This window comes from Parastagonospora nodorum (assembly GCF_000146915.1).
Source record: "Parastagonospora nodorum SN15 chromosome Unknown scaffold_37, whole genome shotgun sequence".
Taxonomy (NCBI): Eukaryota; Fungi; Ascomycota; class Dothideomycetes; order Pleosporales; family Phaeosphaeriaceae; genus Parastagonospora; species Parastagonospora nodorum.
Window position 1 is genome coordinate 189,630 of NW_001884585.1, and position 26,816 is coordinate 216,445.

A 26,816-nucleotide genomic window follows, 5' to 3' on the forward strand; every position below is an offset into this window, starting at 1 on the left:
TTGGAGCGTCTGCCAGTGGAAGTGCTGCGTATTATTCAGGCACATCTGCGAAAGGTAAGCCCTGAGCGAATAGTTCTTTCTCTGTATCGTTCCCTACTAACTACATTCAGCTTGATACCACGGATCGGCATGTGGCGCAAGGGCTATTAAGTCTTATGCAATGCAGTAGTCATTGTCGGGCACTATTCGGATACGTTCTTTGGCATAACTTTGTCCTGGACTCTAGATACTATAGGAACTGGCTCAGTGCTCTTACCATGATTCCGGTTATCAACCGAGATGTGAACAGGCTGGTTGTCTGGACACCACCTGACCCGATTGCTCAGTATCAGTTCCAAAACTTCGTCACCGCTTTGGATCCGCTTGACGTCAAGACGCCCTTTTGTCTCGACTTCGTACCTGGCCCCATGCTCTCGACGAAATGTCTTGGAGTAGCCTCGAGACTGTCGTCATACATCTTCTTCCATTAGATCGAATCTCCCTTCCTGGCAGCGTGTGTTCGGTACACAAAGATAACGTCAAATTTCCAGGGCGTATCCTTGTGGAGACTCCGGAGTTTTGCAAGGGAAGTAACCCAGTGGAAGTTCCTTACAGAGCTGGAATTTGGCTTACTAGAGACTCGCGTCCGGGACAACGATTACGCAGTACTTGCCAATCGCATTTACACTATCTTGAAAGAGGAGTGTTGTGGTCTTCTACTTGTCAACACGATCCGTTTCGAACCGAGCAAAGACTGGATTGAATCGATTATCCATTGCCATGAAGCCAGGCAATACATATTCCATCTTCGGAAAGGACTCGACATCTTTGAAGCAGAATCAGAGACTGTCTAGCAGCTTTGACGAAACCTACAGGATCAACCTGGATGGGATTAGACTCCCAGGGTCGCAACTCAGAACCGTCAGCAGGCATGCTCCAAACTCACATTTCGCCTCGGAAGGGCTTTCGAGACTAGTCAATGCATCTTCTCTATGTCATCCCCAGCGTCGCTTTGCAGTTTGGATAAGTAGAATTGGATGGCCTATCAGATTGGGTGTGTTACCTTTGCTACGGTGACGCGGATTACCTGCAGCGTTCTTGCGTGGCCCCGTTTCAGAATGAACAAACATGCCAACCTTCTTTTAACCAAATCACGCCCATGGTGCGATGATATATGCTAATTGGCCGTTGGTAGACTTGTGCTCATCCGTTGACGCTGGCACTTTTGGGCATCCCAATCCCAACAGCAGCAGTCGTACCCGCGTCCACCGGAAGGATAGCTCCTGTAATCCACCGTGCATGGTCGCTTGCTAAGAAGGCCACCGCACAAGCTGCGTCCCACGCTGTTCCCTCGGTGCCTAGTAGACTTCGTTTCCGCCTCGCTTCGCGCGCCTCTTCACTCATACCCCCAGCGTACAACATCGGGGTGTACAGCATCCCAGGACAGACACAATTTACTCGAATGCCGTCTGCGGCGTGATGTGCGGACATCGCTCTTGTCATGTTGACAACAGCGCCTTTGCTTGTCGGATACAGCAAGTGAGGCGTTCCACCTTTGAGACCGGCAACCGACCCCATATTGATAATACTGCCTCTCGTTTCACCCTCATTCTTCAGCATCGCTGGTATAGCGTACTTTGCCATCTGTACCATACTGCTGACATTGATCTCTAGGCCTTTGGTCCAGGCTTCCATATCGACGTCGACAGCTGTGCCAGCTGCTCCACCAATACCAACATTGTTGATCAACACGTCCAGTCTTCCAAACTCATTCAGGGCCAACTGCACGGCTGCTTCGCAGTCTGTGGCTTTCGTAACATCAGCCTTGAACGCTATTGCTCTTCCTCGACCTGGCTTCGATGACGAAATTGCCACTGTCTTTTGTGCCCATTCCAGATTCATGTCTAAGCAGAGTATGTTACACCCCTCGTCTGCGAGCATGATAGAAATTGCGCGACCATTACCAATTCCTTCTCCTGCACAACCAGCACCTGTCACGATGGCCGCTTTCCCCCTAAGACCTCGCGATGGAGGTTCGGATGGTATATCTGCCATGCTATCAATCGAATGGTTAGGTATACGGTTTTCGTAAAGATGCTGAACAAGCTTTTAGAGGCACGGATTTCGTATATGATCCCGTCTTTATGGCGTATCTCTCCAGGCCGTGATGCAAGATGCCGGGTTTGGGCATGCACGAAGGGATGTTTGGTACACGGGCGGCGGAGTACGAGAATTGACGCAGTCGGAAGTCTGAATGGGTCCGATTTGCAGTTGTAGCTACCTCGGCACATGTGGGGTAAATCCGCTAATTGAGGGGCAGTTGATTGCGCACATGAAGCTCGTAGATGCCCTTAAGACTGCCGGGCCCGGCTTCGAAACATCCTTGTAAGACATCTCCATCTTACACCACTCTCGGTTCTTGGGCCTCCCCAGTCTTCATATAATGGCACTCGATTTCTCTAAGTATGGCGGGCCATCCGAAGAATGGCTCGCTGTGGAGAAAACGCTTCCCGCGTTGACTTTCGATATCAACACGGATCCAGTCACTCTTCGCAGTGCTGTCAACACGGAGCGCGAAAACCGCACTGCTGCTGCAATGGCGCAATTATCGGCACACGTACATACCAAGGACTATTCCATCCCCACGCGTGACGGCTCATCTATCCAAGCGCGAACTTATCGCTCTGTGAAGAAGTCCGAATCGGAGAAGCTTCCAATCTACCTTTATTTCCACGGGGGCGGATTCATATTCGGGGTGAGTTCTTGAGTTGGTGGATAGTTGGTGGAATAAGTGACTGACAGCGATACATAGTCTCTGGATAGCGAGGATGCTACGTGTGCGCAAACAGCGATCAAGACTGGAGTAATTGTGCTAAACGTCAACTACCGGCATACCCCTGAACATGTCTATCCGACTGCCTGGAACGACACTGAAGATGCGCTTGCATGGCTCCATCAAAACATTGACACGGTTGGCGGTAGGTCTGACCAGGTCGTTGTCGGCGGCGTCAGTGCCGGCGGACAGCTTGCCGCGGCCCTGACACTTGAACAGCACCTCAAAAAGAGCGACGTAACGAAGGACCTGCCTCCACTTGCCGGTCAGGTCCTCATCATACCATGTGTCGCAGATCCAAAAACATATGATCAAGGGCCAGGCAAGAAGCTGAAGGTCTCGTCGTACATCGAGAACGAGCACGCTCCAATCTTGCCAAAGAAGACCGTAGAGTTTTTCACGGGTTTGCTGAAAGCACCACAGCCAGAACTGAAGGATACCAGGCTAAATATCGTCAACTCGACAGAGGATGAGGTGACGGGCTTGCCACCTACGATTTTCGGCATTGCGGGCTTGGATCCTTTGCGAGATGAAGCCTTGCTTTATGCCAAACTGCTGTCGGAAGCCAACGTCCCCACTGAGACACGTTTGTTCAAAGGCGTACCGCACGGACACAGGAGATTCGGTGATGCATTGAAGGCGTCCAAGCACTGGGATGACTGTGTTGAGGAAGGCATTCTATGGGTATTATCGAAGCCACAGGCGACCGGCAAGTTCGAAGTCAAGCTCCCATGATAAGGGAAACAACGTGTATCGAGTATTGTTACATTCTCTCGCTAATTGAGTAAATCATGGCACACATTTCGTTCCGTGCGTACACTCACAGGTCCCTACCAAGGCAGATACTGGACTTGCTGTAATGACGATGGTTCAGCGATCCTGTCGCGGAGGAATGGATGAGTTTCCCTGTGTGCGAAGACCACCAATAATAGCGCAAGGCGGTAACCTTGTATCCGGCCCGATTTTGTTCATTCCCCATGCTTCCACGCCATCCACATCCGATCATAGTTGGTATGTCGCGGCACATGGCTTCAATGCCATCACCGTATCGAGTTTCCGGGTCTTTTTCAGGTGAGGCTTGAGTAGGGATAGTACTAGGCATTTCGCGTAGTATGAGAGGATCAGCTGGTTGCAGACCACAAGATCATCCACTCGAAAGTATGCATTGGATGGAAAGGCCGAGTCAAGCCAGCATACAGCGCATGTCTTGCTGTCAAAGGACGCTCAACAGGGCCCAAACTGCAGACGCCAACGTCGACAACAAATGAACAATCTTGGAATGATGTATCGGCCGAGCTTACCTGTGCAATAACATAAATTGGTAAAAGTCGGCCGAGCTCACGTGACAAAAGGCTGCAGGAGACTCATTACGCCTCAAACACAGAGCGGGGTGGACTGGGTCTTCTCCTTGTTCTTTGATTTGACTGGTACAGATGGGCTTGCGCAGCGGATGTTGAACGGAGCGACTGTCCGCGACTGTCCGCGACCAGGGTTGGCCGAACAATGATAATGCCGTCAAGCAAAAATCATGATATGTAAATGTACTTGTGTGTGTGGTGCTTAAATACAGCGCAGGATGCGTTCCGTTTGAATGTTTTGCCATACTTCGGACTTGTACCACCTTTATTTGCTGGCTCTCCGAAGACGGCTCCCATCTGGAACATGTTTCAATCAGGTCTCCTCCAGATCATCCCACATTTCCTATCACTTCTCGCCCTGTACACGATCATAACCTGTGTGGTGCAGTACTGGCACTTTAGAAAAGTCCCAGGACCCCCATTAGCAGCATGGACGAATTTGTGGCTGATGTGGCACATGAACAACGGAGAACTGCTACAGGAGCTCAAAAGCCGATTACACCAGACTTACGGGCCCACTCAGCGTTATGGACCGAATAGGGTAAGCACATTCTTGTATTAAGACCGAGGAGTATACATTGATCGACTTGTAACAACCATAGATCTTCTTCAGCCAGCTTGAAGCTGTACCGATCATATTAAGCACGTTGAATCCGTTTCCCAAGGTGTGTATGGCCTCCGGCCCAATGGTTGTTCTATACATACTGAACCCTAGCGTAGGCCTCGAGTTATGACCCACCAAAAGTCTTCAACCACGGCTCAGAAGTCGCATCGCTGGTTTCAATTACAGACGACAGAAGGGCCGCGCGAATCAAGCGCAACCTGCATTCACAATTCTCCCTAAATGGCGTGCTGATTTACGAAAAACATGTCGATCACACTGTTAACGAGTTGGTCAATCATTTGCGTGCTGCAGGAAGAACCGTGGATCTAAAGCAGTGGTGTGACTGGTTCGCATTCGACGCCATGGCACGCATCGCCTTCAGTGAAGACCAAGGTTTCATGAAACAACAAAAAGACGTGGGAGGTTCTGCGGCAGCTGCAAAAGCACGCTTCAAACACTGGTCGCTTTATTGGGCTATACCTTCGCTTGACGCGATTCTCTATAAAAACTGGTTCGTAAGGCGTTCTAAGAGGCCGCTATCCGGTCTGACTCGAATTGCAATTGATTCTATCGAGAGAAGAAGAGGTAAAGAAGGTTCTGAGACTCAAGGAGATGACCTACTGGGTCTGTATATGGGTTCTGCCAAGCTCGATCCTGAGCTCTTCACACCATCCACAACCATTGGCCTGACAGTCAGCACTATATCAGCTGGCTCGGAGACTACAGCATACACCACCGCAGTTACCATGTACTGTTTGCTCGAAAACCCACGCGTCCTAGCGACTCTACGTGCGGAGCTCGAATCTATCTCAGCAACTACAGAATCTGGATGGAGCCTACCGCCAATGGCTGCACTCCGGCCACTCCAGTATCTGGAAGCATGTGTTAAAGAGGCAAATCGTCTGCATCCGGTAGTTGCCACCATGCCTGAGCGTGAAGTACCCGCTGGTGGTGCTACTATAGCCGGGTTGTATGTCCCAGCGGGTACCATTGTCGCCGTAAACACAGCAGGCATCTACAGCAACACAGAAATCTTCGGCAACGATATTGACGTGTACAGACCGGAACGCTGGCTCGAAGTGAACGACGAGCAACGCACCAAGATGAACCGCGCAAATCTATTGTTCTCGGCTGGAAAGAGAATGTGTCTGGGGCTCAATGTGTCCTGGCTGGAAATGAGAAAGGTCATCCCGGCTTTGGTGATGAACTTCGACGTAAGTTGTGAATAATGTTATTAACCTTGGAGCTAACACTCGTGCTAGATGTCACTTGCGTACCCGGAGCGCGGTCTTAAACATGTCCCAGGTCTTTTTAATGAGCCTGGTGAGATCATCACCCACATATCGCCGCGACACATGGCCTAAAGAAGTCTATCTTATCAGGCATTCCACAGTTTGAAGCTATCCAAATTACAGCTAGGCTTTGATCGCAATAGTAAGATCCTATGCGTAGCCTCAGGCTACTCGATGGACTGCCTGCTGTTGAATCCTGGTCGCTTTCCGTCATAGTTTTATCCTTTGGTGCAAGATCTTGCGCAGGAAATAGCTAAATCATGCGATAGTTTCTCGCGAACTCAGACCACTTTGCGCACCTTTCCGGTTTCCACCTCATAAACCCAGCCAGTGAAATTAATGCCATTCTCGACAGCCTTGCTTCGCAGCCACTCCACATCCTTTTTGACTTCTGCTTCCAGTTCAGGAAAAGTAAAAAAATCCAAATCCTCCACCTCCTTTGCCGCTGCGTCGCCCTTGTTCTTCTTCACGAGGGATTTGGCTGTCTCGTTGTCAAACGTGAGCATGCCACACCCTGTGTGTTTTACAACCAGTACCTCAGTGGTACCGAGAAGCTGCTGAGAAATGACGATTGAGCGGAAGGCGTCGCGAGCCGAAGCTCCAGCATTGCGGATAACGTGAGCAGCACCGAGAGGGATACCAAAGGCTGCGGTTGGGTCGATCCGAGCATCCATGCAGGTTACTGAGAGTAAGCAAGTCAGCAACGTCAAAAATATAAGATTTCTACACATACAGACTGCATATTTTTGGCTAGGTGGGAGCACTAGGTGGCCCTGCGTGAAAGTTGCAGCATACTCCTTGTTACCCTGCTGGATATTCCTCTCGCCATTGGTGGTTGTATTGGCTGACATGTTGCGCGGTTGCCACATATCGTACGATTAGTGTATAGTTCTTAGACCTTTCAGCACCCTGTTGGCTTTATATACGTATGCTGGCTGCAAGGTGTTTGATGTGCGTGGTGGACGGCTGGCGATCGTGTACGCCTAAATAGTGGTGACATTGCGGGGCTGGATTGCGCCATGTCCTTCTTCAAATCATGATATTAGGTAGAAAGGACGCTCGCAGAATTTCACCTGACACTTGTCATGTATGTGATGATTCATGGCAATGTTACAGGCACCTGTCAGGACCCGTTCACGAAGCAGGCCGGGTTTAGGATGCGGAACGCTAGCTTATCTAGGACTAGCGTCAAATACGTCACAGTCTCGATCTCACTGATCTGACTGTGCTTCAGAAGACGTTATCATGCAACGCCTCCCGTGAACCGGCATCCCTTTCATTTTCGGCCTATGCTGGTCTATGCGAATGTTGCAGATGAACTTAGGGTCCCGCGAATACTACGAAGATGTCCAAATCCGCGGTCACATTAGAAGATTTGCCTGATGAACTGGTGCTGGAAATTGTACAAGGACTAGGCTGCATCCGTTCCTACGAAACCCAGTCGACAGCATTCAAAAACAGAGCAAAAGAGATAGGCAGGCAATGTGAGAACCGCGCCAGGCAGCTAGCCTTGCACTCGCTCTGTCTCACGAATCACCGGCTTAGAGGAATTGCGACACCTATTTTATACGCCTCCTTTTGTGGCAGCCTCACCTGGTATGGCTCGAAACCACTGCAGCTGTTTTATCGTACAGTGAGAGGCTCAAATACTGGTTCAGATCGCCGAGTACGCTATCTGGAATATCTTCAGTACATCGAAAACCGACTTGCGGATAATCTAGGCAACAGCCTGCACCGAGATAGCTCTCACGCAGATACCACTGACATGGCTGCGAACTACTTGCAGCTACTTGCAGACATAGCTGTCTGCGCGCCGAATCTGCAACGTCTGTGTGTTGTTAGCTTGGAGACCAGCTCCATTTCCTTCTGGCAATATGTCATACCAGGTGGGGGATATCCACCGTTCGAGGATAAGGCCATTACAAGTGTATTCCAGAAGCTAGAGTCAGCTAGTCTTCAGATCCACGCCGAGAGCGCTAGCGTTTACACTGCGAAAGAGGTCGCTTGGTTCCACAGCATCTGCTCGTCTATGGTCTCTGTACCAAAGCTCAAAGACTTCCGAGCATCAGGTGTCACCTCCCAAAACTGGACTCCCAAAATTCATGGTGCATTCAAGCAGCTGCAGCGGCTCGAGTTCACCGAATGTTGTCTGGACATTGAAGATGTCGTGGACATCTGGAATGCATGTCAGGGGCTGCGCCACATCGTTTGCGAATGGGCGTTCCTGATTGCGACTGGGACTAAACCATCGGACCTTTATACCGCTCTGTTACGACACAGCAAGACATTGCAAACTTTGCATCTTGACATGCGGGAAGTGCGTACTGATGATGGCTTCACCGCTTCAGAGCGACTCGGCTCATTGCAGCTCTTCACGGCTTTGAAGTCCCTTGCCATTTGCGAAATAACACTGCTAGGTCACGTATGGACACTTGCGGCTTTGCGAGAGGATCTTCTGCCGCGCTGTTTGACGGATCTGTTACCCACCAACCTGGAGAGTTTTGCACTTCTTCTACTTGAAGATCAGGCGATGGAAAACATACATCGACTTCAAGAGCCGTTGGTTCTAAGCACCTTTGTCAGAAACTGCCAGAGAGGCTTTTCAGGACTCAAAGAAGTCCGTGTCGTAAGCATTCATGACATTCATGCACCCAAAATTACCAACGCTTTCGAAGGGACAGGCGTGAACTTCAGTCTGGTCACGGAATCGAAGCATAGCTTCTTCGGTATGTAGTTTATTCGATAACTCTCGATGTTTACGCACGTGGCCGGTGATGTTCGTCACATGTGCAGCGACTGTTCGCTGAGCAAGTATTGGCCGAAGCTTGTGCGAATAATATCGAAGCACCCCCACGGCGCAGAACGGTACCTGCATATCCAAGCAATATCATACCACTCATCCGGACTGGTGGGATTTCCAGGGCCGTGTCAATGGGTCGATATCAAGGTCGGTAACAGAGCGCAAAGCGCTCGGAGCACTCGACTGGTCGCCTTCGAGCAGCATATGTTACACCTCAACAATAAGCTACTCTCGCCCTCGCCTTTACTTAAGTATCGTGCAATATCAGCTTCTCGCTGATGGAGGCTCTCACCGTCTGCAAACGACGACAGGACCCATGCCGCCCTCACCTTTGACGTCCTTGCTAGCGGTTACAATGGCGGACGTCCGATATAAATGCAACCCCCCGAAGCCCTCAAACCTTCTTTTCTACACCACCGGGATTATTTCCTATCCTCAATACCTTTGCAAGTGTTTCTCTACTTCTTTGATCCTCGTGACTGCAACACCATCCACAAGTCGACGACACCGATCACTATCAGTGTACTTGACGTCAACTACAGCACACGAGCTCAAGACACACCTTATCTACACGAGTTAGTGATTATTTCCTCACATCTTCCAGTTCATAGGACTAATTTGTTAGAAGAAATCTGACTTCATCGAGTTATATGAAGATGGCGTCCAAGCTGGAGGAGAAGCTTGTCAGTGACGGCGCAACCTCCCCCGTGGGCAGCGACCTTGCAGTACAGCCAATAAACACCAAGTGCATTGTTCCTGTGGACGGCCCAATTGTCCAGGCTGGCAACTCGAGTGTGGCGTCGATCTCCTCCGCCTTCGGGAGCGATGCTTCAAGCGTGGCCGAAGTGGCCGTCTCCGAGTCTTACCCTGCTGTCCCAATCGTGGTAGACGCCGTGGTCAATGATGCAGTGGACAAGAATACAGTGGATGTTTCAGTAGAGCCTGAAGACACTCACAAGACCATCGCTAGCCAAGATGATGACGACCTTGAGGAGATCTCCGAACTGACCCCTGCTGCAACAACTGTGGTAGATACCAAGATCGACAATACAGCTAACAAGGACATTGCTTCGGTTTCGTTAGAGCTTGCAACGACTCAAGACATCAACAATGCTACTTCTGGTCCAGTTGAGCCTGAAGCGACTCAAGATATCATCACTAAAGATCGTGACGACGACCTTGAGACCGTGTTCGAGCCCGCAGCCGCCGCATCAACGATGATCCATGCCAAGAATGATGGTACAGTTGGCAAGGACGTCGCTTTGGGCTGCACTGAACCAGATGCGACTCGCGACGTTGGACCTGCTGAGGCACCGAAGCCTACAGGCAGTGTGCCTCCTCACTTGCGCCCCAGCAGTCAGTCCTCAGCGATCCCGCAATCTCGGTACGCCGATGTGCCTCGAGCTCCGCGCAACAATTATGCCAACAACTCGTTACGGGAATTCAATGGCCGTGAAGAGGTAGCGCGCTTGAGCGCCCAAATGATGAAGGTGCGCAATGAGCTGGACGCCGAGCGCAAGAAGAGCGCGAACATGCGCGCTTCGATCGAGCAAGAGGTGCAGAATACAACAGACAACGCTCTAGCCCGACTGACTACAGAGCTATTCCACAAGCAAGTAAAGACCCTCACACAGCAAGGCAAGCTCGAAGCCAAGGAGCGTGAGCTTTTGTTTCGGCAAGCACAGATTGAGCAAACCGAGGTCTTCCTCAGCGAAGGTCAGAAGCAGGTGTATCGCCAGGCAAACATGGGTGATGACGATGTGCAAGAGGGCACCCTGAGCATGGCAGAGGTGAACCGTGAGTACGAGCGTCGTCAGGCCGAGCTTGTTGCTCAGAAGAACGTCTCCGACCGCGAAGGCCAAATGTCAATCCGCGACAAAGCACTTCAGCTCCGTGAGGCAGCTCAGATGATGCGCGAACAGCAGTACAAAGCGCTGATTCGCGGCGCCCTGGAAGCTGAACGTCGCGAGATTGCCATGCCGAACATGGATGCGAAGCTGGAAGAGGTCGCCGACGTTGAGTACAATCGCGGATTTGGTGCAGGCAAGGTAGCTGGTCGGGCTGCAGCTGACAAAGGCGCGCACGATCAGAGCTTCCTGGAGGGGTACAGTGCTGCTCGTCGCGCTGAGGTCGCACTGAACAAGCTGAAGATGGGAACCATGGCTCGTGACAGCCCTGAGCTCGACTTCCTGTACAACTCCAGCCACCCCTACAACCTCTTTGCCATGGGCGCGAGGATTGGAAGCGTGGATTTCGACAAGCAGAAGTCTTTGGCGAACGTCATGCTGAACCAGGGTGAGAAGAAGCCTGCGGAAATCATTAGTTACACTCAGGGAGGGAAGAAGACAAGCCAAGAGCAGAAGAGGCCCGAAGAGGCTGTTCGCAGGTAAGGCATCATATATTCTCTTACCAACAGTGTACTAAACCCAAAACAGGCTCCCTCCTGCCCGGCCAACCTTTGCTTCCGAGCTTCGTGGACCTTCAAACATGCACGACGGCCAGCCCGTACTTGCTAACGGCTCAGCCACATCTCCCCCCATTGACAGCGTCTACGAGGGCAGAAAAGTGACAAAGTACGAGGACGTTCAGGGCGACAGCTTGATCGATCTGTACTAGATCGGATAGTTCAGCATGGTTGGCATAGTGGGAAAGGTTTCAAGAGTTTTGATGTGTAACGAAAGTACATGGTCAGGGGGATGGCACGACGAAAGCCAGATCAAATAGAAAAGTTTAGATTGCGAACAGACTGCGAGTCTACAGCTATAGCGGAAAGTGACCAAGGTGTGACAGTCCATGCGCTGGCCTGAAGTTACACAGAGTACTGACAGGATCGCGATTCGATAGATAAGCGCTGTGTGTAGCTTCAGGTCGTTGGATGGATGCGATGACATGCTCGCGTGGTTGTGACAGGGTCGGTTGTCCCGAACTGGCAATTACCTCGGCCACGGGGGTCATGGAATCACGGGTCGACTCGCACCTTCACCAGCCCCCTCGAGCTTACGAGAACGTGGGATTGAAGCATCGCAAAGCATACCGCTGCAGCAAGTCCAGGAACAGGCAAAATACCCTCATCGACGTGATTCTAGTGCACCGCAGCGCCATCGCATCGCCCCAACAGTGACGTGCCACGTCTGCGCGCGTTCGAGTCCCGAACATCCCCACACGCGACTCCAGCTTGCCCCCCGAAGCTCAGGTATCGCACTCTCGACAACACCGCCATGATACAGTCAACGCGACAATGGCTGCGGCGGAATCGCACCAACTTTGCCATTGGCGCTGGAGTGCTCGGTGCCGGGTACATGGCGGGGCAGTACGTGCTGGGGAAGCTGTCGGAGGCGAGGCAGCGCATGGGCGAGGACCGCATCGCGAAGGAGAAGTATGTGTCCCGCAAAAAAGGGGGCAACGAAGGTGGCTAATGGCTAAATAGTCTACGACGACGATTCGAACAGAACCAGGAAGACTGCACATTCACCGTCCTGGCCATCCTGCCGACTGCGACGGAAAACATCCTCGAGGCGATACCCGTGGAACAAGTGCTCGAGGAGCTGCAGCGCCAGAAGGCAGAGCGGCTATCGCGGAGCGTTGGGCCGAGTGAGATTGGAACGTCAGCACCGCCGAGTGTAGCAGATACGACCGAGGACGACGGCAAGAGCTCGATACAGACGGATGGCTACGTCCACGCGAGCCAGGTCGCAATCGAAGGCGCGGGCGAGGGTGAGGGCGAGGGCAGCCCAGTGCCTGCCGAGGCAAACCCGGCGCCCAGCGAAGAAAAGAAGAAGAGCAAGGCGCAGCTGTGGAACGAGATGAAGATAGGCTGTGAGCATTCTCGCCGTGACATGATATGGTATTGGCTGGAAGCTGACATGACCAGCCATCACCCGAGCCTTCACGCTCATCTATACCCTCTCGCTACTTACGCTCCTCACCCGCATCCAGCTCAACCTCCTCGGCCGCCGCAACTACCTCGCCTCCGTTGTCTCTCTGGCAGCGCCGCAGTCCATGACCGAGGGATCGCGCATCAACCTTGAGAACAACGACGACGACAACTTTGAGCAAGCCTATGGCAACGACTTCGAGACGAACCGGAGATATCTGAGCTTGAGCTGGTGGCTGCTGCACAAGGGATGCATCCATCTGATTGACAAGGTGCGCGTCGCGGTCAAAGACGTCTTTGGCTCGCTCAACCCACGAGAGGAGATCACCTTGGAAAGACTCTCAGAGCTCACTCTCGAGGTGCGAAAGCGCGTTGAGGGTGCTACAGAGGAGGAGAGGAGGTACGTTCTAATCCACACCACACCAGCATGTGTATCCACTAACCAGCACCAGAACATGCAAATGGCTCTCCTTTCTGCTTCCGCCACAAGACCAAGAAGACTATGTCCTCCGCGAATCAGGCATGACTTCGTCTTCTGAGTCTACCTCGCCCACCACCACCACCTCCCTACGCCGCTTGATCGACGAAACATCCGACCTCATCGACTCACCGTCTTTCACACACGTCCTCACTCTCCTTCTCGATGCCGGCTTCTCACATCTCGTCGATAACAAGATCTCACAGTTGTCCTACAAGATCCCTCCCGTTTCCGAAAGCACCGCTCGCGTCCAAGAAATCGTCGGCGGCGACGTCAAAGCAAAGGTTGCCAACAGCCTGGCAGTCTTTTGCCGACAGGCACACAGCATCGGAAGCGGAGCAAACAACGAGTACCTGGCTGCGATTGAGCAGGTTAGAGATTTAGAGGCATTCGCAGCCGTAGTGTACTCGAGTAACTTTGAATATGAGAGTCCTGAGGGCGCTCCTGCTGTAGCACTGAGTAGGCCGGGCACAGCTGAGGGTGTGTCTCAGAAGCCTAGCCTAGCTATTGCTGAGGACAGCTTTGAGAGTGCGTGGGATAAGGCACTTGCTAAGGAGGATGGCAAGGTGTTCTAGCTGTTATGGTTGGTGTTCTTGTATGATATGTGTGGTAGCCGGTTGCATTCATGACAGATACCCGAATTTGAAACGTTTAATTGTACAACCATGCTCACTGATGCGCTCTATGCTTAAACTATCCTTTCCGAGTCTCGGAATTGCAGTCGTGACGTCAGAGCGTGTTGGACTGTGGGACGCGACTATTGTTGCAGCACGTCTTTTCACAACAAAACAACGACATAATTGCACTTCTCGATCGTGGACAATAACGCAACCTGAGATCAGCATGGCCGACGCTACAAAGTCCCCATCAGGGAAGAATGCATATGTCACACTCCTCACAAGACCAAGCTACCTTGCCGGCGCAATTCTCCTCGCATACACACTAAAGAAGCACTCGCCTGAGACGCCATTGATCATCACGTATACTCCAGAGACGCTCCCTGAATTATCCGTCCAGGCCTTCAGGGATGAAGCCAACCACTCCAACATCATCCTCCACCCCGTCGAGCATCTACGTCTCCCTGAAGATGGCACCGAACACGGCATGGTCGCGGAGCGCTTCATCGACACCTGGACGAAACTACGTGTCCTCGACCTACACGAAATGGAGCAAAAGTTCGAGAGGCTATGTTGGCTCGATGCAGATATGATGATTTTCTCAAACCCAAGTCCACTCATCTTCAACGACAAGAACGACGAGTATCTAGACGGCGGAGATGGCATGAGGATGATGGCTGTACACACGTGCGTGTGTAACCTCGACCACGATTCATGGGCGCCTGAGTCCTGGAAACCAGAGAATTGCGCCATGGCTAGACTCACGTCCAGCAATGAATTAGCCAAAGTCGAACCTGACCCAGACACTTTGAGCAATTTCAACAGCGGCACGTTCTTGTACAAGCCCTCTCCCGCGCTGTCCAAATTCGTCCGCAAGAAATTCCAAGACTTGGGCAATGCCAAACTCCGCGCCATGAAGTTCCCAGACCAGGATTTCTTAAACGAGGCATTCGATGGCCGCTGGTCGACGCTCTCGTGGAAAACAAACGCGCTCAAGACGTGGAGGTATTGGCACACGAACATCTGGCGCGACGACCAAGTCGCCGTGTTGCACTACATCGTCGACAAGCCGTGGGCGGCACGCGTCAAGCCCAATGGCACAGCGGGCTACTTGGGCAAAGACGGCGAGACGCACAAGTGGTGGTGGGACGAGTACAGCAATTGGGAACAAGAGAGGAAAGACCAGGGCGAGAAAAGTCTACTGGACATTGTGGGCAAGTACGCGGCGAATGAGAATGGAGAGGAGAATGAGGAAATGAGAGCGATTGGAGGAGGTGCGCAAGACTTTGCGAAGAAGTGGCCGCAGAAGGAAGGGGAGGGGGAGGAAGATGGGGGTGGAGACAGTCCGGATAGACCGGTGCTGAGGAAGAAGATGTTGGGGGAGAGGGGGCATGGGCCGGTGGTGAGGGGTGGTGGTTTTGGTAGAGGGAGTGGTGTGGGGTGGAGTGTCATGGAGAACTGATGCACAGTGCCCTGATATCGTGGGCAGAACTTGAGCATCCTGAAGAATTTCAAGGCACATAACATGCATACTTGTGTATTTTTAATGTTTAGAAGCTCTTCCCACTGTACTTTTAGTCTACTGAGAGCTCCTGCGAACAGTCCCAATGGCATCCAGGCTGGGTTTTACGATTTCCAATCTGAATTACCAGCTGCTTCAAGTGATCAAGACGTGATGTTTGGATATGAAATCATGTATTATATAGCATCGTATGATTAAACAGCACGTGGGGACCAAGTCGCAACTGTCAGTGTGCTCTTTCAACTTCCCGAAGCCGTTCTTCCCATATTCAGTATTCCTCATCCACTTCCATTCCACTTCCATCCTCTGATCCGTCTTCAGAACCTCTGTCATCTGCTATCTTAAGACCCTCATCGGTGTAGCGAAACAGCTTCTCAAAGCGACTAACCCCCCACTCAGCCAGCCTCGCAACAGTCGCCATCTCCTTGACCACCTGGACAACCTCATCCTCGAACATGTCAAAGACCTCGTCAGCTTCGTCAACTTCTTCTCTGTTCTCCCAGTCAAACGAAACCGTCGCCAACACCGTTCCAATGGCATTCATGACGCGGTCAACCGATTCTTCAAGTGTGTCGAGGAAGGGGGCAAGATTGATGTCGCGATGGATCCAGATGCCGATCTGTATCTCGTTGCGTGTCGCGAGATTCATTTTGGCAAGGCGAGCCCAGACATCTATCCTCATGGCATCCATCTTCTCTTCCTTGAAGCGCAGAGCACCCAAGCCCAGTCTCGCCCTGTCGGTTCCCAACACGCGCAATTGGACACTCTGCGCACGATGGCACCGCGCGATAATGGCGGGTACGTCGTGGAAGAATTCACAGTCGGCGATGACTTGCACGGGACTGCTGATTTTCGCCGTCTCTCGGTGGATATACACTTCCGCTTCGTCGCGCAGGAAGTGGTTGGTTTGGAGAATGTTGCGCTCCACGAAGCGAAGGACAACACGGACTACCGGTGTGCCTGTCTCGTCGCGGCTGGCGGTCGCGAAGAGAGTCTGGACGGGGATGTGCTCGTAGACTATGATACGGAGCTCTTTGGGGAGGTCGAGAAATTGGTGGAAGGATTGCTGATTTGCCATGACCTGAGTTGTTAGCAGTTGAAGTGATTACTCTCTGGATTTTAGGACTTGAATCAGGCAAGGATTGTAGTGTTGCGGTGACAGTGGGCACCTACGGTTTATATATCGTGAGTTGTGAAGGGAGAGAGGGTAAATTGAGCTGAAGAGGCTTATGATTTACAGATAGCGAGCTGTGTGGAGAAAGGGTTATCGAGAGGGGGAGGTCTTTTGTATACTCGTGGGTGGGCGACCACAAACGAGTGCGGCAATGAAGTGACTGAGGCCAAGCGGAAAGGCGCAGCTTTCCCTGACGGTATTATCTTTCCACTAGTAGCAAGTCTACTGGAGTTGCGGATAGGTCTTCTGGCATATCAGATTGCTCTCGAAGATTGTGGTCAGGGGTCACTCACGAGCATGGCCAGTAGTCACGTCGAAAATGAGTTCATAGTACCAGAATCATATACAGCAAATATTGTGTTTGTTTGTGGCATTACATCTGGGCTGTCAAGCCTTAAGTTTCCCTGGCGTCGTGACTTTGCTTATGTAGTGACCTACATCAATCACACGTACAAAGATGCAACCATAATCCACCATCCTTCCCCCAAGGTTTTTGTTCTGAGAACTCGAGATTCTGACTATGCCCACTCTCATCATTCCACTTCTTGGTGTCCATGGCACCCTCGAAGCTGATCTATCCGCGCGGATCAACAAAGTCAACCTGCTCAAGATTTTAATCAATGGTATGCACAAACCCCTTCACCCGGCACGTACTAGCAATACACTTCAGTATTTTCTTCATAACGAGGCTCTTCCACTTGCCCGCCACAACAAATGGTACGCCACAAGACTTCTAAAGGTTTGTCTCTTTTGTAGCTACCATCACTTGAGTCAGCTCGCGCGTCTCCTTACCGAGTTCAGCATCATTCTTCGAAGTGGGTAGAATATTCAAAATGATCAACGCATCGTTCAAGCGGCCAAATTGGTCCTTGGTCACGTTGCGCAGACAATCTTCAAAGCGCCCAAGAAGTCGAAAATATCCTTGTGCTCGGCCTTTGCAAACTTACATATCTCGACTTCAGCGTGCTTTCTGAACTTTCTGAATTGCTCCTCGGGATATTTGAGGAAGCGGGGACGGCGCATACTGCGCAAGACACTGCATAAGAGAGAGACCTACTACCAAGCAGGGCGTACATGGAACTTGGATGAATGATGATGATGTCATTGTTGTTGTAGGCAAATGATTGCGTTACTTCTGTAAAATCCGCAACTCCGCCCATGCAGTAAGCGATGGAGTTGATGGAACGTGGAAGAACTCCAGGCTGATGGAAGAGAGGTGAGAAGGGACCGACATGGATAATTCACCGCGGAGCCATACGGTGCATGCACATGCGATCGATTTGGCTTTCAACAAAGGAGCGACTTCTGCTTACAGAGCCTTACATGCAAGATATGTAGCAGGGATCGGATCGGGTTGTTCTCGAAGGGGAAGGATTGATCGTTCACTTCTAGGTAAATCGATGCTCGGCCATACATAAGCCGTACATTACAGGAATAGTAATCTGCGCACATTTATCATTCACCGCATGTTAGAGAATAGTATATGTAAGTATGATGATGCTAGTAGGTTCAACTTTGAGCTTTCTCCTACGCGACATGATTTTCGGCGTCACGCACACTCGCAAAGGTAAGGTTATGGGCACAATAATGCTATGTGAATCAAAAGAGTCACGACAACTGTTGGGGAGTATGCACATATAGCTCGCTGCGGTCATGTATGATTCATAGTCGTTGATTACAGTCATTCCCTAAAGTTTCAGAAGGACCAACAAGCCAAAAACAATCCATAGGCTAAAATAATTAGGTTCACGGGCACTTGATGGCCATTCGCAGGGATATCTTTCGCTTCGGTCCATTAACATCAATATCATCCAAACGTCTCGCAAGTCGTGGTTTGTCCTTTGTGTGGCGTTCCTAAGCCGTCATAGCTGCATTCTTCGAACCGGGTGCTGTGTTTGTTGATTGTACAGCTTCTGTCCCGTCGCGCTGGGCTGCCTTTCCTCGGTCTAGTTATGTGGCTGTTAGAAACACCCTGTCAAGCCAGCTGCTCTAGGAAGCATGGGGCTTGCCAGCAGAGTCGACCTTGGCACGGAGGTTGGCAGCGGTAGAGCCGGCCTCGGAGAAGTAGCGGGAGAAGACGGGCTGGAGGAAAGAGCGGAAGATGATCTGGGCGCCACTGTGCAGGGTTAGATACATTGATAACCAGTTGTGGGCGAAGTACTTACGCAGTCTGGGGAAGAGCCATCCAGAGGACAAGGACAAACTTGAAGGTGTAGTAGAAGGCTGATTGGTCAGTACGGCAGCCAGCCAAACCATGTGATGACACTTACGGAACCAGTAGACGGCGCTCACAGCACTCTCAAAGACAGTCAGGAAGGCATAAACGACCCAGTACGTGAGCCACTGTGGTGTTGTTAGCGTGCCGTCCAAAAGGTAAGTCGTGTAGGACATACCTGAGTGTCGTCGACCTTGCTGGCGCTGAAGAGAGCGTTCAGCGAGTAGTAGCTGGGGATGATGAATCCGGCAATGTTGACGAGGAACTCGCCGGCGATGTTGAAGAAGATGAGGAAAAAGTATAGGCCGGCAAGACCGAGGACGGCATAGACCTTGGGAACAGAGGTCGACTTCTCGAAGTTGTTGAGAGCGGGGTATTTGGAGAGCTGGACACAGTCTGTCAGCACGTCTGTTCGCTATGTGTGCGTATCAAAGCACTGTAGGCATTGGAATAGGTGCCGCTTTGGGGATGCACATGGGGTATGTGCCCTGTGCTGATAAGACATGCACTGGCTTACCTCTTTGTCGACCTGCGACAGCATCTGCTGGGCGCGTTCCTGGGCAGACATGATGGTTGTGGTAGGGGAGTACGCGCGGGGAGCAATAGATACAGCTGCGGCGAGGGTTGTGTGGGAGTGGTGGTACACTGCTTGGTGGTGGTGTTTTGTGAGGGACAGGATTATGGAGGAGCGAGTGTGGGCCGGCGGAACAGGAAGCGGCTAGTTGGCATGACGCATACTTTCACAAGCCAGCGTGCCACCAGGCCGCCGGCAATGACAATCGCTGTGCAGTCACCAACAGAACAAGGCCGCCACAGCCAGATGCAAATCGGCGGACGTAGTTGGTCACTGATCCAATTTCACTGCGACATGGATGTATGGTAATCATGGCAGATGGACGGGACAAGGCAGGTGCGCTTAGTCACGTGACTTAGCGCGCCTTCCTCGCCGTTGCCCGGGATGAAACGAAATGAACCATGATGACAACAAACAGACCGTTCGTGATATTCTCTCCCACATCGAGGGCCTCCACGCCGTGCCCGCCGCCGTTCTTGGACCCGCTTATCCTTTGACTATCATCACAGCAGCCTGATCGACTTTTTGGCGCATCTCGTCCGGTCCGCCATCGCCCCGGTACGACAACAACACCCGTCATCACAGCGGCGCGCACCTTCCCACAACGCTCGGAGACGGAATTTCGCGCTCACCTCTCTTTCTGGCGCATCTTGGAGCACTCTGACAGCATTGGTCGTCCTTGGACACCCTTTTCAAAGTGGTTGCCATTGCTTTGTTTTGGTGTAAACACAGAGTCGATCTACACATAGTATGGCCACGGGGTCGCAGTCCACTACATCAATGTCTACAAGAAGCAATCGTCCGCTCTCGCGGGCTTCTACCACGAGCGTCCACTCGTTTGAGCAATACCAGCCACAGCCGCAGCAGTCGCGCCAGTCGCAGTTTTCACACCAGCCGCAGTACAACACCGCTTTCACCAGCGAACCCTTGCAGCCCGCGCTGCTCCAGGCTGCCCAGCATGCTAGCGCACAGGACAACCTCATGAGCATGTCACTGGAGAGCGTGCAGCAGTACCTGGGCTACCCGTCTGACTCCACCCCACAGCCTCAACCAAACGGCATGTCGGCGCCCATGGACACGCACCCATACCACACATCCATGGCCCCGCAATCACAACAACAACAACAACAACAGCAGCAGCAGCAACACCAACAACAACCCTCATTTATGGCACCGCCAATGGAGAGCGAGGACAAGAAGAAGAAGGGCTCAGCATCGGGCAGCGCTACCAACGACAAGGAACTACGGCAGCTGTTGGCGCAGAATGAGGGCCGCCATCTCAAGGATGTCGCCGCCGAGGTCATCCAAAACGACCGGACATCCAAGGCAGAGAAGTCGAAGCAGCTCTTCGCCATGTTGTGGTAAGTTCGACCTCCCTCAGACTTGTTCTGTAAGCTCACACCCCCAGGCTCCGATCTGTTTGCCGCACTGCGAAAACTTCGGTTCCGCGCAACCGCGTCTACTCCAAATACGCAGAGCGCTGCGGTACCGACCGCGTTATTCCCCTCAATCCTGCATCCTTTGGCAAGCTCGTCCGCGTCATCTTCCCAGGAATCCAGACCCGGAGACTAGGCGTCCGCGGCGAATCCAAATACCACTACGTTGACCTAGCTCTCATCAACGACAGCGATGACGGAGAAGAGACGCAGCGCCGACCAAGCACGAGCATGAGCGGCGCCACGGCACACCATGCAATGAAGCGTCAGCAGTCTACCGGTCCCAAAATCGACTTCAATGCCATTCCTCGTTTACCTGCAGACAGCGCGCAGTTCCCACCACGCGACATCGCAACAGAAGCAAACAACACACAGTACGCCCCTACTTCATCGAAAGGTCTTCTTTACACCGACATTTACTCGGCCAACTACCGCTCCACAAACGCGCGTACAAAGACGGCATACGAGCATGACCTCAAGTTCCCCACGTCCGACATACTGGAAGCACCCGATGGCTTGGAGATCGAACTCCCCGACATTGCCCCCTACCTGCCAGCACGTACGGACCCTGACTCTGTTCAGAACTTGGTGGCCATGTACCGTACACATGTCACCTCCCTAGTCGATGCGGTGCGGTACTGCAAAGAGAAGCAGTTCTTCCGCTTGTTTGGCACCTTTCACGGCACCTTGACTGTACCTGTGCAGAAGCTCTTCTCTGCCCCCGAGCTCGCACCATGGATCAAAGAGTGCGACTGGATGATGTATCAGAAGATGATTCGCAACGTCTCGCAATTGACCTTGCAAGTCGCACCGCCTCCTGTTCTTCGCTTCCTCGACAACGTAGCAAAGACTCTACATCCGCACATCAACACCAAGTTTTCCCAGCTTCCTATGCACGTATTAGAAGCTAAGCTCGAGCCCGCCACCTTATTCACACACCTCTTGCGACAAATGCTTCGCGTCAACTCTACAGCTCACGCTGCTGCAGTCCTGCTCACCACCGACAACCACCGGATCCAGATGTACGCTGACTGGGTCGAGTATGTCAACTTGAAACGCATCATCGCAAACGAACTGCCAGGGTCCTGCAACCATGAAGAAGTGTACAACATCATGACGGCTGAGATTCGATCCATGTTGGGGCCACTGCCGCAAGATATCCAACTGTCTTCTGGTGCTTACCACCATCTCACGCAACCAGACCCACTTGCGGACCCATCCGAATCTGTGATTGACCGCATCGCCGCCTTTCTCACTCGGTTACCCTCTCGCTTTCCTAGCGCTTCGGCACGTACAATACTGCACTGCGTCAGTGCTCTCGGAGGTGCGGCGCTGCGGGAGATTACTGTGGAGAATGGCAGAAGCTTCCAAGGCTGGTGGCTCACCAAGGTATTCGTCGACGAGATGGCACAGTGGCTAGCATCTTTGGGTGGCTTTCTTGGCCACACTGCGCCTGACTGGAAGTCTCCCACTCTTTCTCCCGTCATGGACAACGCTATACACGCGGGCATGACCAATGGTGGCAGTGGAAGCAACAACGAGAGCCGTTACAGCAGCATCGACGCCGACTTCGATCCCAGTCAATCTTTCATGTCCACCGCTAGTAACGTTGCGATGCAGGATGCCAATACAACCCACGATGGTGAGTCAACCTGCTTACACAGCCCAAGATTATGGTAGTTAACTAACACAAGATGATCAGTCAATGCTCGAAGCTTTACTCAACAGTCACAATACGACATGAGCTTCGGCTATGACATGGATATGAATACCTCTCAGCAAGAGCCGAACCACGACGATAGCGGCATCGGCCTCCTTGAAGACGGCATCGATGCGAGTTTCGCCACAAAGATGCAACAGTCGCTCAAGTCGCATCTATCGCAAGCACCGCTCTCCATACTTCCGCAGAGTATCCGCTAGGCGTGGCCGCGCGCCCAGCTGTTGATGTCATCGACATCACGTCTGCCTGCCAGCCTCACACACCTCTATGAGGTACTTTGATCTTTTACGCGCTACGACGTCTCCGAAGTTACGACCCCACAAAAAGTGGCTGGACCAACGGGAATGTCCTGTTTATAACTCTTAATCTTGTATATGCGACCTGGTTTCGACGTCACGGCGTCTTTCATCTTATCCCACACAGGTTCAGTGTGGTTTGCCTTACCTTTTATGGAGTTGGTGGTCAGCACGTTGCATGTCTCTTCGGAGCCCTTTTTATCTTTTTGTTTTGTTAGAGCATCGGAGTGGACTGGTTTGCACGTGAGATACCTACTAGACTGAGCATTGTGCTCATCGGATAAGAATCAGATCTTTTGAACTCAGGACTCCTGTACCCTATCCAAGCGCGTCTTGTCCTCTAGTCCGATTTCGATCGTATACAGTCCTGGCTGGGGTCCCCCAAATCATGGATCTGGATTGACTGTTTGTCTCATCGTACTACGGAGCCTGCGAGATATCAGGTAATGTACAATGCCTTCTACTTAAATTATCTAGCATCGTGCTGTGCGCAACCGATTCAACTGTAGGTAATCACATCAAGGTACTTCGCTGAGTAGTCGCTCAAAACGTGCCTAAGCCAATTATGGGCACGTAAGTACCGTAATGAGTACGATGAGCATATTAGTCAGCACGATGAACTCAGGCCCTCGGCCGTATCCCGCTCATCGGCATAAAACAACCGCAAGAGCGCGTTTCTGCGAGGCGTATCTTCATAAGCTATTGCAATGTTATCATCACGCGGTCAAGCGAATGCTGACCAACTAGATATTCCATTTCGATTTGCTCAAGGCACCAAGTACGATCACGAGACTAATCCTGACGGATTGATATCGTTTGGTACGGCGGAAAATGCATTAATGCAGCAAGAGCTAGAAGAGTTTGCCAAAAAGGTAGAGTCATTTATTTTATGTGGGCTGGGCTCCAGCTCGACCACCCGGAATATCGTGCCATCATCAAGCATTGATCATGTCAAGAGCTCATTGTTCCAATAGGTACACATACCAGGCGCATCCTTTCGCTATGCATACTGCAGCGCTGGCGGCACCCACTTACCTTCTGCGCTGGCAACGCACATCAACGAGTACTTTCATCCTCACCAGCTCCTTGTTGGCGACGACATCAAAATCACGGCCGCAGCAACAGCACTGCACAGTGTCCTAGCATATTCTCTCTGCTCACCTGGAGAAGCAATTCTGACGACTAAGCCCTACTACGGCCGCTTCGAGCTCGATTTCGGAAACGAAGCCGGCGTCGAACTTGTGGCTGCTGAGACCGATCATGAGAAATGTTTCGACGAGGATGTTGTTGTGGCTTTGGAACAGAAGCTCGAAGCATGTGAGAAAGTAGGTGTAAAAGTCAGGGCGCTGCTTATCGTGAATCCGCATAATCCGCTAGGTTCGTGTCACCACGTTGAATGATCTCAAATCCGGAGGGTTGTTGCTAAGAAGGAACAAAGGCCGATGCTACTCCAAACCCACCCTACTCGCGCTGCTCTCTTTCTGCGCCAAACACGCCTTACACATCATCTCGGACGAGATCTACGCGCTCTCGGTGTTCAGCAATACCAAGTTTCCAGACGCAGTACCATTTACGTCCCTCCTTTCGCTAGATACGAAAGCCATCATTGATCCTGACTACGTCCACGTCACGTACGGTCTATCCAAAGACTTTGGCGCCGCGGGTCTCAAGATTGGGGCACTCATTACACGCAATGAACAGTTGAAGAAAGCGGTTCATGCTGTTTTGCGGTTCCATGGTGTGAGCGGGCCGAGTGTGGCGATTGGGACCGCCATGTTGGAAGATCGCGTGTGGTGTCGGGGCTTCATTGATTTGGCGCGGGAGAGGATTGGCGAGGCATATGAGTTTGTTACGTCAAGGCTAGAAGAGCTGGGCATTGAGTATTTCAAAGGCGCAAATGCGGGGTTCTTTGTGTGGATTGACTTGAGCCGATATTTACCGCCTGCACAGGAGGGGAGGAGTGTTTTCGAGCGAGAGTGCATGTTAGCGCAGAAGCTGGTCGATGGCGGCGTGTTCCTGCATCCTAGAGAAGAACATAGTATTAGACCGGGTTGGTTCAGGGTGGTGTATACGATGGAAAAAGTGTTCATGGCGGAGGGTATGAGGAGATTGGGGAAAGTCCTGAAAGAACTGCAGTGGTAGGCACATATCATAGTAATTTAGAAACCACTACCAGGCATCGGAAAAACTCGTGCCCGCTATGCATATACACGACATAAGCTAATAGTATTTACAGGTTTACTCGTTATAAACTTGGAGAGTCTGAGTATATACGCAGCTTTAAGATACTCTACTTAATTTCTATCAGAAATTCTTGAATATATACAGGCCTTCTCTTCACTTCTTCTTATTAGGAAAAGGCAAGCAGGAACTTTGCCAACGCCTGGTGCCACATTACCACGCCATGACGAGACCGCAGATGACCGCTGCCAGCACTGCGCTCCCAAGAGCGCTAAATGAGCTTGCAGCACCAGTGTACTGTGAAGGCTTGCCACCTGTCGGAGTACTGTTGGCTGGACTCGTACCATTGCCCATCAGTTCGGGGAACAAGTAGCTCGAGTTCGAATCTACCACAATCCAGTTCTTGATCAGAGCCGTTCCGTTCATCACAGTTTCCCACTGCGCCGCTGTGCACTGGCCCTGATCGAGGACGTAACATTGCGAGCCAGGGTCCATAACAGGCTCGTTCTTGATACCAGAGACGTCACTTGGACCTTTGGTACCATAGGTGGGGTTTGAGGCTGTCGAAACATTCCCAGTAGCGATATCGTAATTGAAAAGTGCGCGAGTGAAGATCTTGAATGCGGTTTCGGGTTGGTAGGCTGGCACTTCGTGGCCTGCTTCATACACACGAGTGAAGGAGAGGTTGCCGTATTGACGTACTTGACCACCGACATAAGTATCATTCACGATGAGATCTTGGTACCCAGCCGATGCGAAGGAGGTCGCGTTCTCATATGGGATAGCGAGAGACAGCAGCTCCCCGGAGTACCAATTACAAGCGTAGTCTCGATCACCGTAGACGAGCGTGACTTTGATTCCCTCTTCCAGCAGATATGCCAGATCCTCTTTCCAACCTGGTCGTGGGTAGTCACCAATGCTTCGGAAAGCTCGAGAGGATGCGCCATTAGACTGCGTCCAGTTCAGAGGAACACCCAGTCCTTGTTGCACATGAGGCTGGTTCAGCCAACCCTGATACCATGGCGGAGGGAAAGATGCTGCGCCGGGCACACTGATGTCGTAGTAGTTCAGGTCCGTGTCAAAGTAGGGGTCGCGAACGTTTTCACTGCAAAAGGTCTCTGCTGCTTCGCAAACTTTGTTGACTGAACTATTGAAGCCTTGGTTGGTTGGATCGTATGCAAGACTGAGGTTTCGGCATTCTTCGATTTGGTCGAGACACCCGCCCTCGCGGTAAAGGTCATCAATCACACCTTCGTATCGAGATTCATTGACAGCCTTGATACCGTATGTGTTGTTATACATCATCTTGGGGTACGCCGGCCATTGAACGTAGCGATCGATGCAACCATTGATGATCAATAGGGTATCGAGATGCAGGAGGTGAGTCTGTCCTGCCTCGGTCCACGTGCCATTGAGGATGCGTTCGTTTTGCTCCTGGAAGTAAGCGGAGAATGCCGGTCCGTACCGACCACCGTATGATTCCGTGGCTATTGAGATTCTATCATCATTGGGTTTGTGCTGTGTGCGTGAAAACCATAGTCAGTATATGAGCTTGAAAAAAGCAGTGCATGTTGGGCGTACCTGAGGGAATTCTTGGAACCACACTTGGGCAAAATTCCAAAGAGCTCGGGCTGAGTTTTCGGTACCTTTGGTGGTGAGATTGGCATCCTGGCTTGGGTATGTGCCGACGTAGAAGGAAGCATTCTGAGCAGGTACTGCACTGGAAAAGTTGGCCACCTTGACAGCGCCAGTATCCATGTTGGTAGTGATGTTTGTCAGCTTGTCGTAGCTCATGCCAACTTGGACTGGCTGATCCAGATACAGCATATTGACTACTCCAGGTTAGTCTTTGCTCGGACGTGT

At 51.8% G+C, this 26,816-nt stretch overlaps 15 protein-coding genes across 15 annotated transcripts; 9 read left to right on the forward strand and 6 right to left on the reverse strand.

Annotated features, from left to right (window-relative positions):
- Positions 1-1,182: 1,182 nt before the first annotated feature.
- On the reverse strand, positions 1,183-2,034 carry SNOG_15354 (hypothetical protein; the record flags this gene model as incomplete). Its single annotated transcript, XM_001805452.1, has 1 exon — positions 1,183-2,034. One exon carries the CDS (start codon positions 2,032-2,034, stop codon positions 1,183-1,185), a length of 852 nt encoding a protein of 283 aa, XP_001805504.1.
- A 368-nt stretch (positions 2,035-2,402) lies between these two features.
- SNOG_15355 (hypothetical protein) lies at positions 2,403-3,611 on the forward strand. The gene is made up of 2 exons (XM_001805453.1): positions 2,403-2,734; positions 2,792-3,611. The coding sequence occupies exons 1-2, from the start codon at positions 2,423-2,425 to the stop codon at positions 3,545-3,547; spliced, it is 1,068 nt and encodes a 355-aa protein (XP_001805505.1). The 5' UTR covers positions 2,403-2,422; the 3' UTR covers positions 3,548-3,611.
- Positions 3,612-4,474: 863 nt separating this feature from the next.
- SNOG_15356 (hypothetical protein) lies at positions 4,475-6,364 on the forward strand (the record flags this gene model as incomplete). The annotated part of the gene is made up of 4 exons (XM_001805454.1): positions 4,475-4,711; positions 4,773-4,835; positions 4,891-5,988; positions 6,037-6,364. The coding sequence occupies 4 exons, from the start codon at positions 4,475-4,477 to the stop codon at positions 6,136-6,138; spliced, it is 1,500 nt and encodes a 499-aa protein (XP_001805506.1). The 3' UTR covers positions 6,139-6,364.
- Positions 6,348-6,917, reverse strand: SNOG_15357 (hypothetical protein; the record flags this gene model as incomplete). The annotated part of the gene is made up of 2 exons (XM_001805455.1): positions 6,348-6,748; positions 6,800-6,917. 2 exons carry the CDS (start codon positions 6,915-6,917, stop codon positions 6,348-6,350), a joined length of 519 nt encoding a protein of 172 aa, XP_001805507.1.
- Positions 6,918-7,831: 914 nt separating this feature from the next.
- Positions 7,832-8,800, forward strand: SNOG_15358 (hypothetical protein; the record flags this gene model as incomplete). The annotated part of the gene is made up of 1 exon (XM_001805456.1): positions 7,832-8,800. The coding sequence occupies one exon, from the start codon at positions 7,832-7,834 to the stop codon at positions 8,798-8,800; it is 969 nt and encodes a 322-aa protein (XP_001805508.1).
- Positions 8,801-9,522: 722 nt separating this feature from the next.
- SNOG_15359 (hypothetical protein) lies at positions 9,523-11,482 on the forward strand (the record flags this gene model as incomplete). The annotated part of the gene is made up of 2 exons (XM_001805457.1): positions 9,523-11,252; positions 11,302-11,482. The coding sequence occupies 2 exons, from the start codon at positions 9,523-9,525 to the stop codon at positions 11,480-11,482; spliced, it is 1,911 nt and encodes a 636-aa protein (XP_001805509.1).
- A 602-nt stretch (positions 11,483-12,084) lies between these two features.
- SNOG_15360 (hypothetical protein) lies at positions 12,085-13,793 on the forward strand (the record flags this gene model as incomplete). Its single annotated transcript, XM_001805458.1, has 4 exons — positions 12,085-12,242; positions 12,294-12,682; positions 12,738-13,140; positions 13,193-13,793. 4 exons carry the CDS (start codon positions 12,085-12,087, stop codon positions 13,791-13,793), a joined length of 1,551 nt encoding a protein of 516 aa, XP_001805510.1.
- A 268-nt stretch (positions 13,794-14,061) lies between these two features.
- On the forward strand, positions 14,062-15,297 carry SNOG_15361 (hypothetical protein; the record flags this gene model as incomplete). The annotated part of the gene is made up of 1 exon (XM_001805459.1): positions 14,062-15,297. The coding sequence occupies one exon, from the start codon at positions 14,062-14,064 to the stop codon at positions 15,295-15,297; it is 1,236 nt and encodes a 411-aa protein (XP_001805511.1).
- A 328-nt stretch (positions 15,298-15,625) lies between these two features.
- SNOG_15362 (hypothetical protein) lies at positions 15,626-16,435 on the reverse strand (the record flags this gene model as incomplete). The annotated part of the gene is made up of 1 exon (XM_001805460.1): positions 15,626-16,435. One exon carries the CDS (start codon positions 16,433-16,435, stop codon positions 15,626-15,628), a length of 810 nt encoding a protein of 269 aa, XP_001805512.1.
- An 829-nt stretch (positions 16,436-17,264) lies between these two features.
- On the reverse strand, positions 17,265-17,554 carry SNOG_15363 (hypothetical protein; the record flags this gene model as incomplete). The annotated part of the gene is made up of 2 exons (XM_001805461.1): positions 17,265-17,422; positions 17,479-17,554. The coding sequence occupies 2 exons, from the start codon at positions 17,552-17,554 to the stop codon at positions 17,265-17,267; spliced, it is 234 nt and encodes a 77-aa protein (XP_001805513.1).
- Positions 17,555-18,174: 620 nt separating this feature from the next.
- On the reverse strand, positions 18,175-19,420 carry SNOG_15364 (hypothetical protein). Its single transcript, XM_001805462.1, has 5 exons — positions 19,264-19,420; positions 18,925-19,131; positions 18,802-18,874; positions 18,697-18,754; positions 18,175-18,647 (listed from the first exon to the last, which is right to left on the reverse strand). The coding sequence occupies exons 1-5, from the start codon at positions 19,312-19,314 to the stop codon at positions 18,521-18,523; spliced, it is 516 nt and encodes a 171-aa protein (XP_001805514.1). The 5' UTR covers positions 19,315-19,420; the 3' UTR covers positions 18,175-18,520.
- A 211-nt stretch (positions 19,421-19,631) lies between these two features.
- SNOG_15365 (hypothetical protein) lies at positions 19,632-19,837 on the forward strand (the record flags this gene model as incomplete). Its single annotated transcript, XM_001805463.1, has 2 exons — positions 19,632-19,670; positions 19,739-19,837. The coding sequence occupies 2 exons, from the start codon at positions 19,632-19,634 to the stop codon at positions 19,835-19,837; spliced, it is 138 nt and encodes a 45-aa protein (XP_001805515.1).
- A 263-nt stretch (positions 19,838-20,100) lies between these two features.
- SNOG_15366 (hypothetical protein) lies at positions 20,101-22,676 on the forward strand (the record flags this gene model as incomplete). The annotated part of the gene is made up of 3 exons (XM_001805464.1): positions 20,101-20,681; positions 20,729-22,398; positions 22,459-22,676. The coding sequence occupies 3 exons, from the start codon at positions 20,101-20,103 to the stop codon at positions 22,674-22,676; spliced, it is 2,469 nt and encodes an 822-aa protein (XP_001805516.1).
- An 803-nt stretch (positions 22,677-23,479) lies between these two features.
- On the forward strand, positions 23,480-24,914 carry SNOG_15367 (hypothetical protein; the record flags this gene model as incomplete). Its single annotated transcript, XM_001805465.1, has 3 exons — positions 23,480-23,649; positions 23,788-24,149; positions 24,211-24,914. 3 exons carry the CDS (start codon positions 23,480-23,482, stop codon positions 24,912-24,914), a joined length of 1,236 nt encoding a protein of 411 aa, XP_001805517.1.
- A 252-nt stretch (positions 24,915-25,166) lies between these two features.
- SNOG_15368 (hypothetical protein) lies at positions 25,167-26,780 on the reverse strand (the record flags this gene model as incomplete). Its single annotated transcript, XM_001805466.1, has 2 exons — positions 25,167-26,440; positions 26,600-26,780. The coding sequence occupies 2 exons, from the start codon at positions 26,778-26,780 to the stop codon at positions 25,167-25,169; spliced, it is 1,455 nt and encodes a 484-aa protein (XP_001805518.1).
- Positions 26,781-26,816: the final 36 nt, after the last annotated feature.

Excerpts from the sequence above, each read along its gene's own strand:
- SNOG_15355 (XM_001805453.1), top strand. The coding sequence starts at position 2,423 with ATGGCACTCGATTTCTCTAAGTATGGCGGGCCATCCGAAGAATGGCTC. Across the intron at positions 2,735-2,791 it reads GGGGCGGATTCATATTCGGG|TCTCTGGATAGCGAGGATGC; the intron begins GTGAGTTCTTGA and ends AGCGATACATAG.
- SNOG_15364 (XM_001805462.1), bottom strand. The coding sequence starts at position 19,314 with ATGTCTGCCCAGGAACGCGCCCAGCAGATGCTGTCGCAGGTCGACAAA. Across the intron at positions 19,132-19,263 it reads TGTCGCAGGTCGACAAAGAG|CTCTCCAAATACCCCGCTCT; the intron begins GTAAGCCAGTGC and ends GACTGTGTCCAG. Across the intron at positions 18,648-18,696 it reads ATGGCTCTTCCCCAGACTGC|TGGCGCCCAGATCATCTTCC; the intron begins GTAAGTACTTCG and ends AACCCTGCACAG.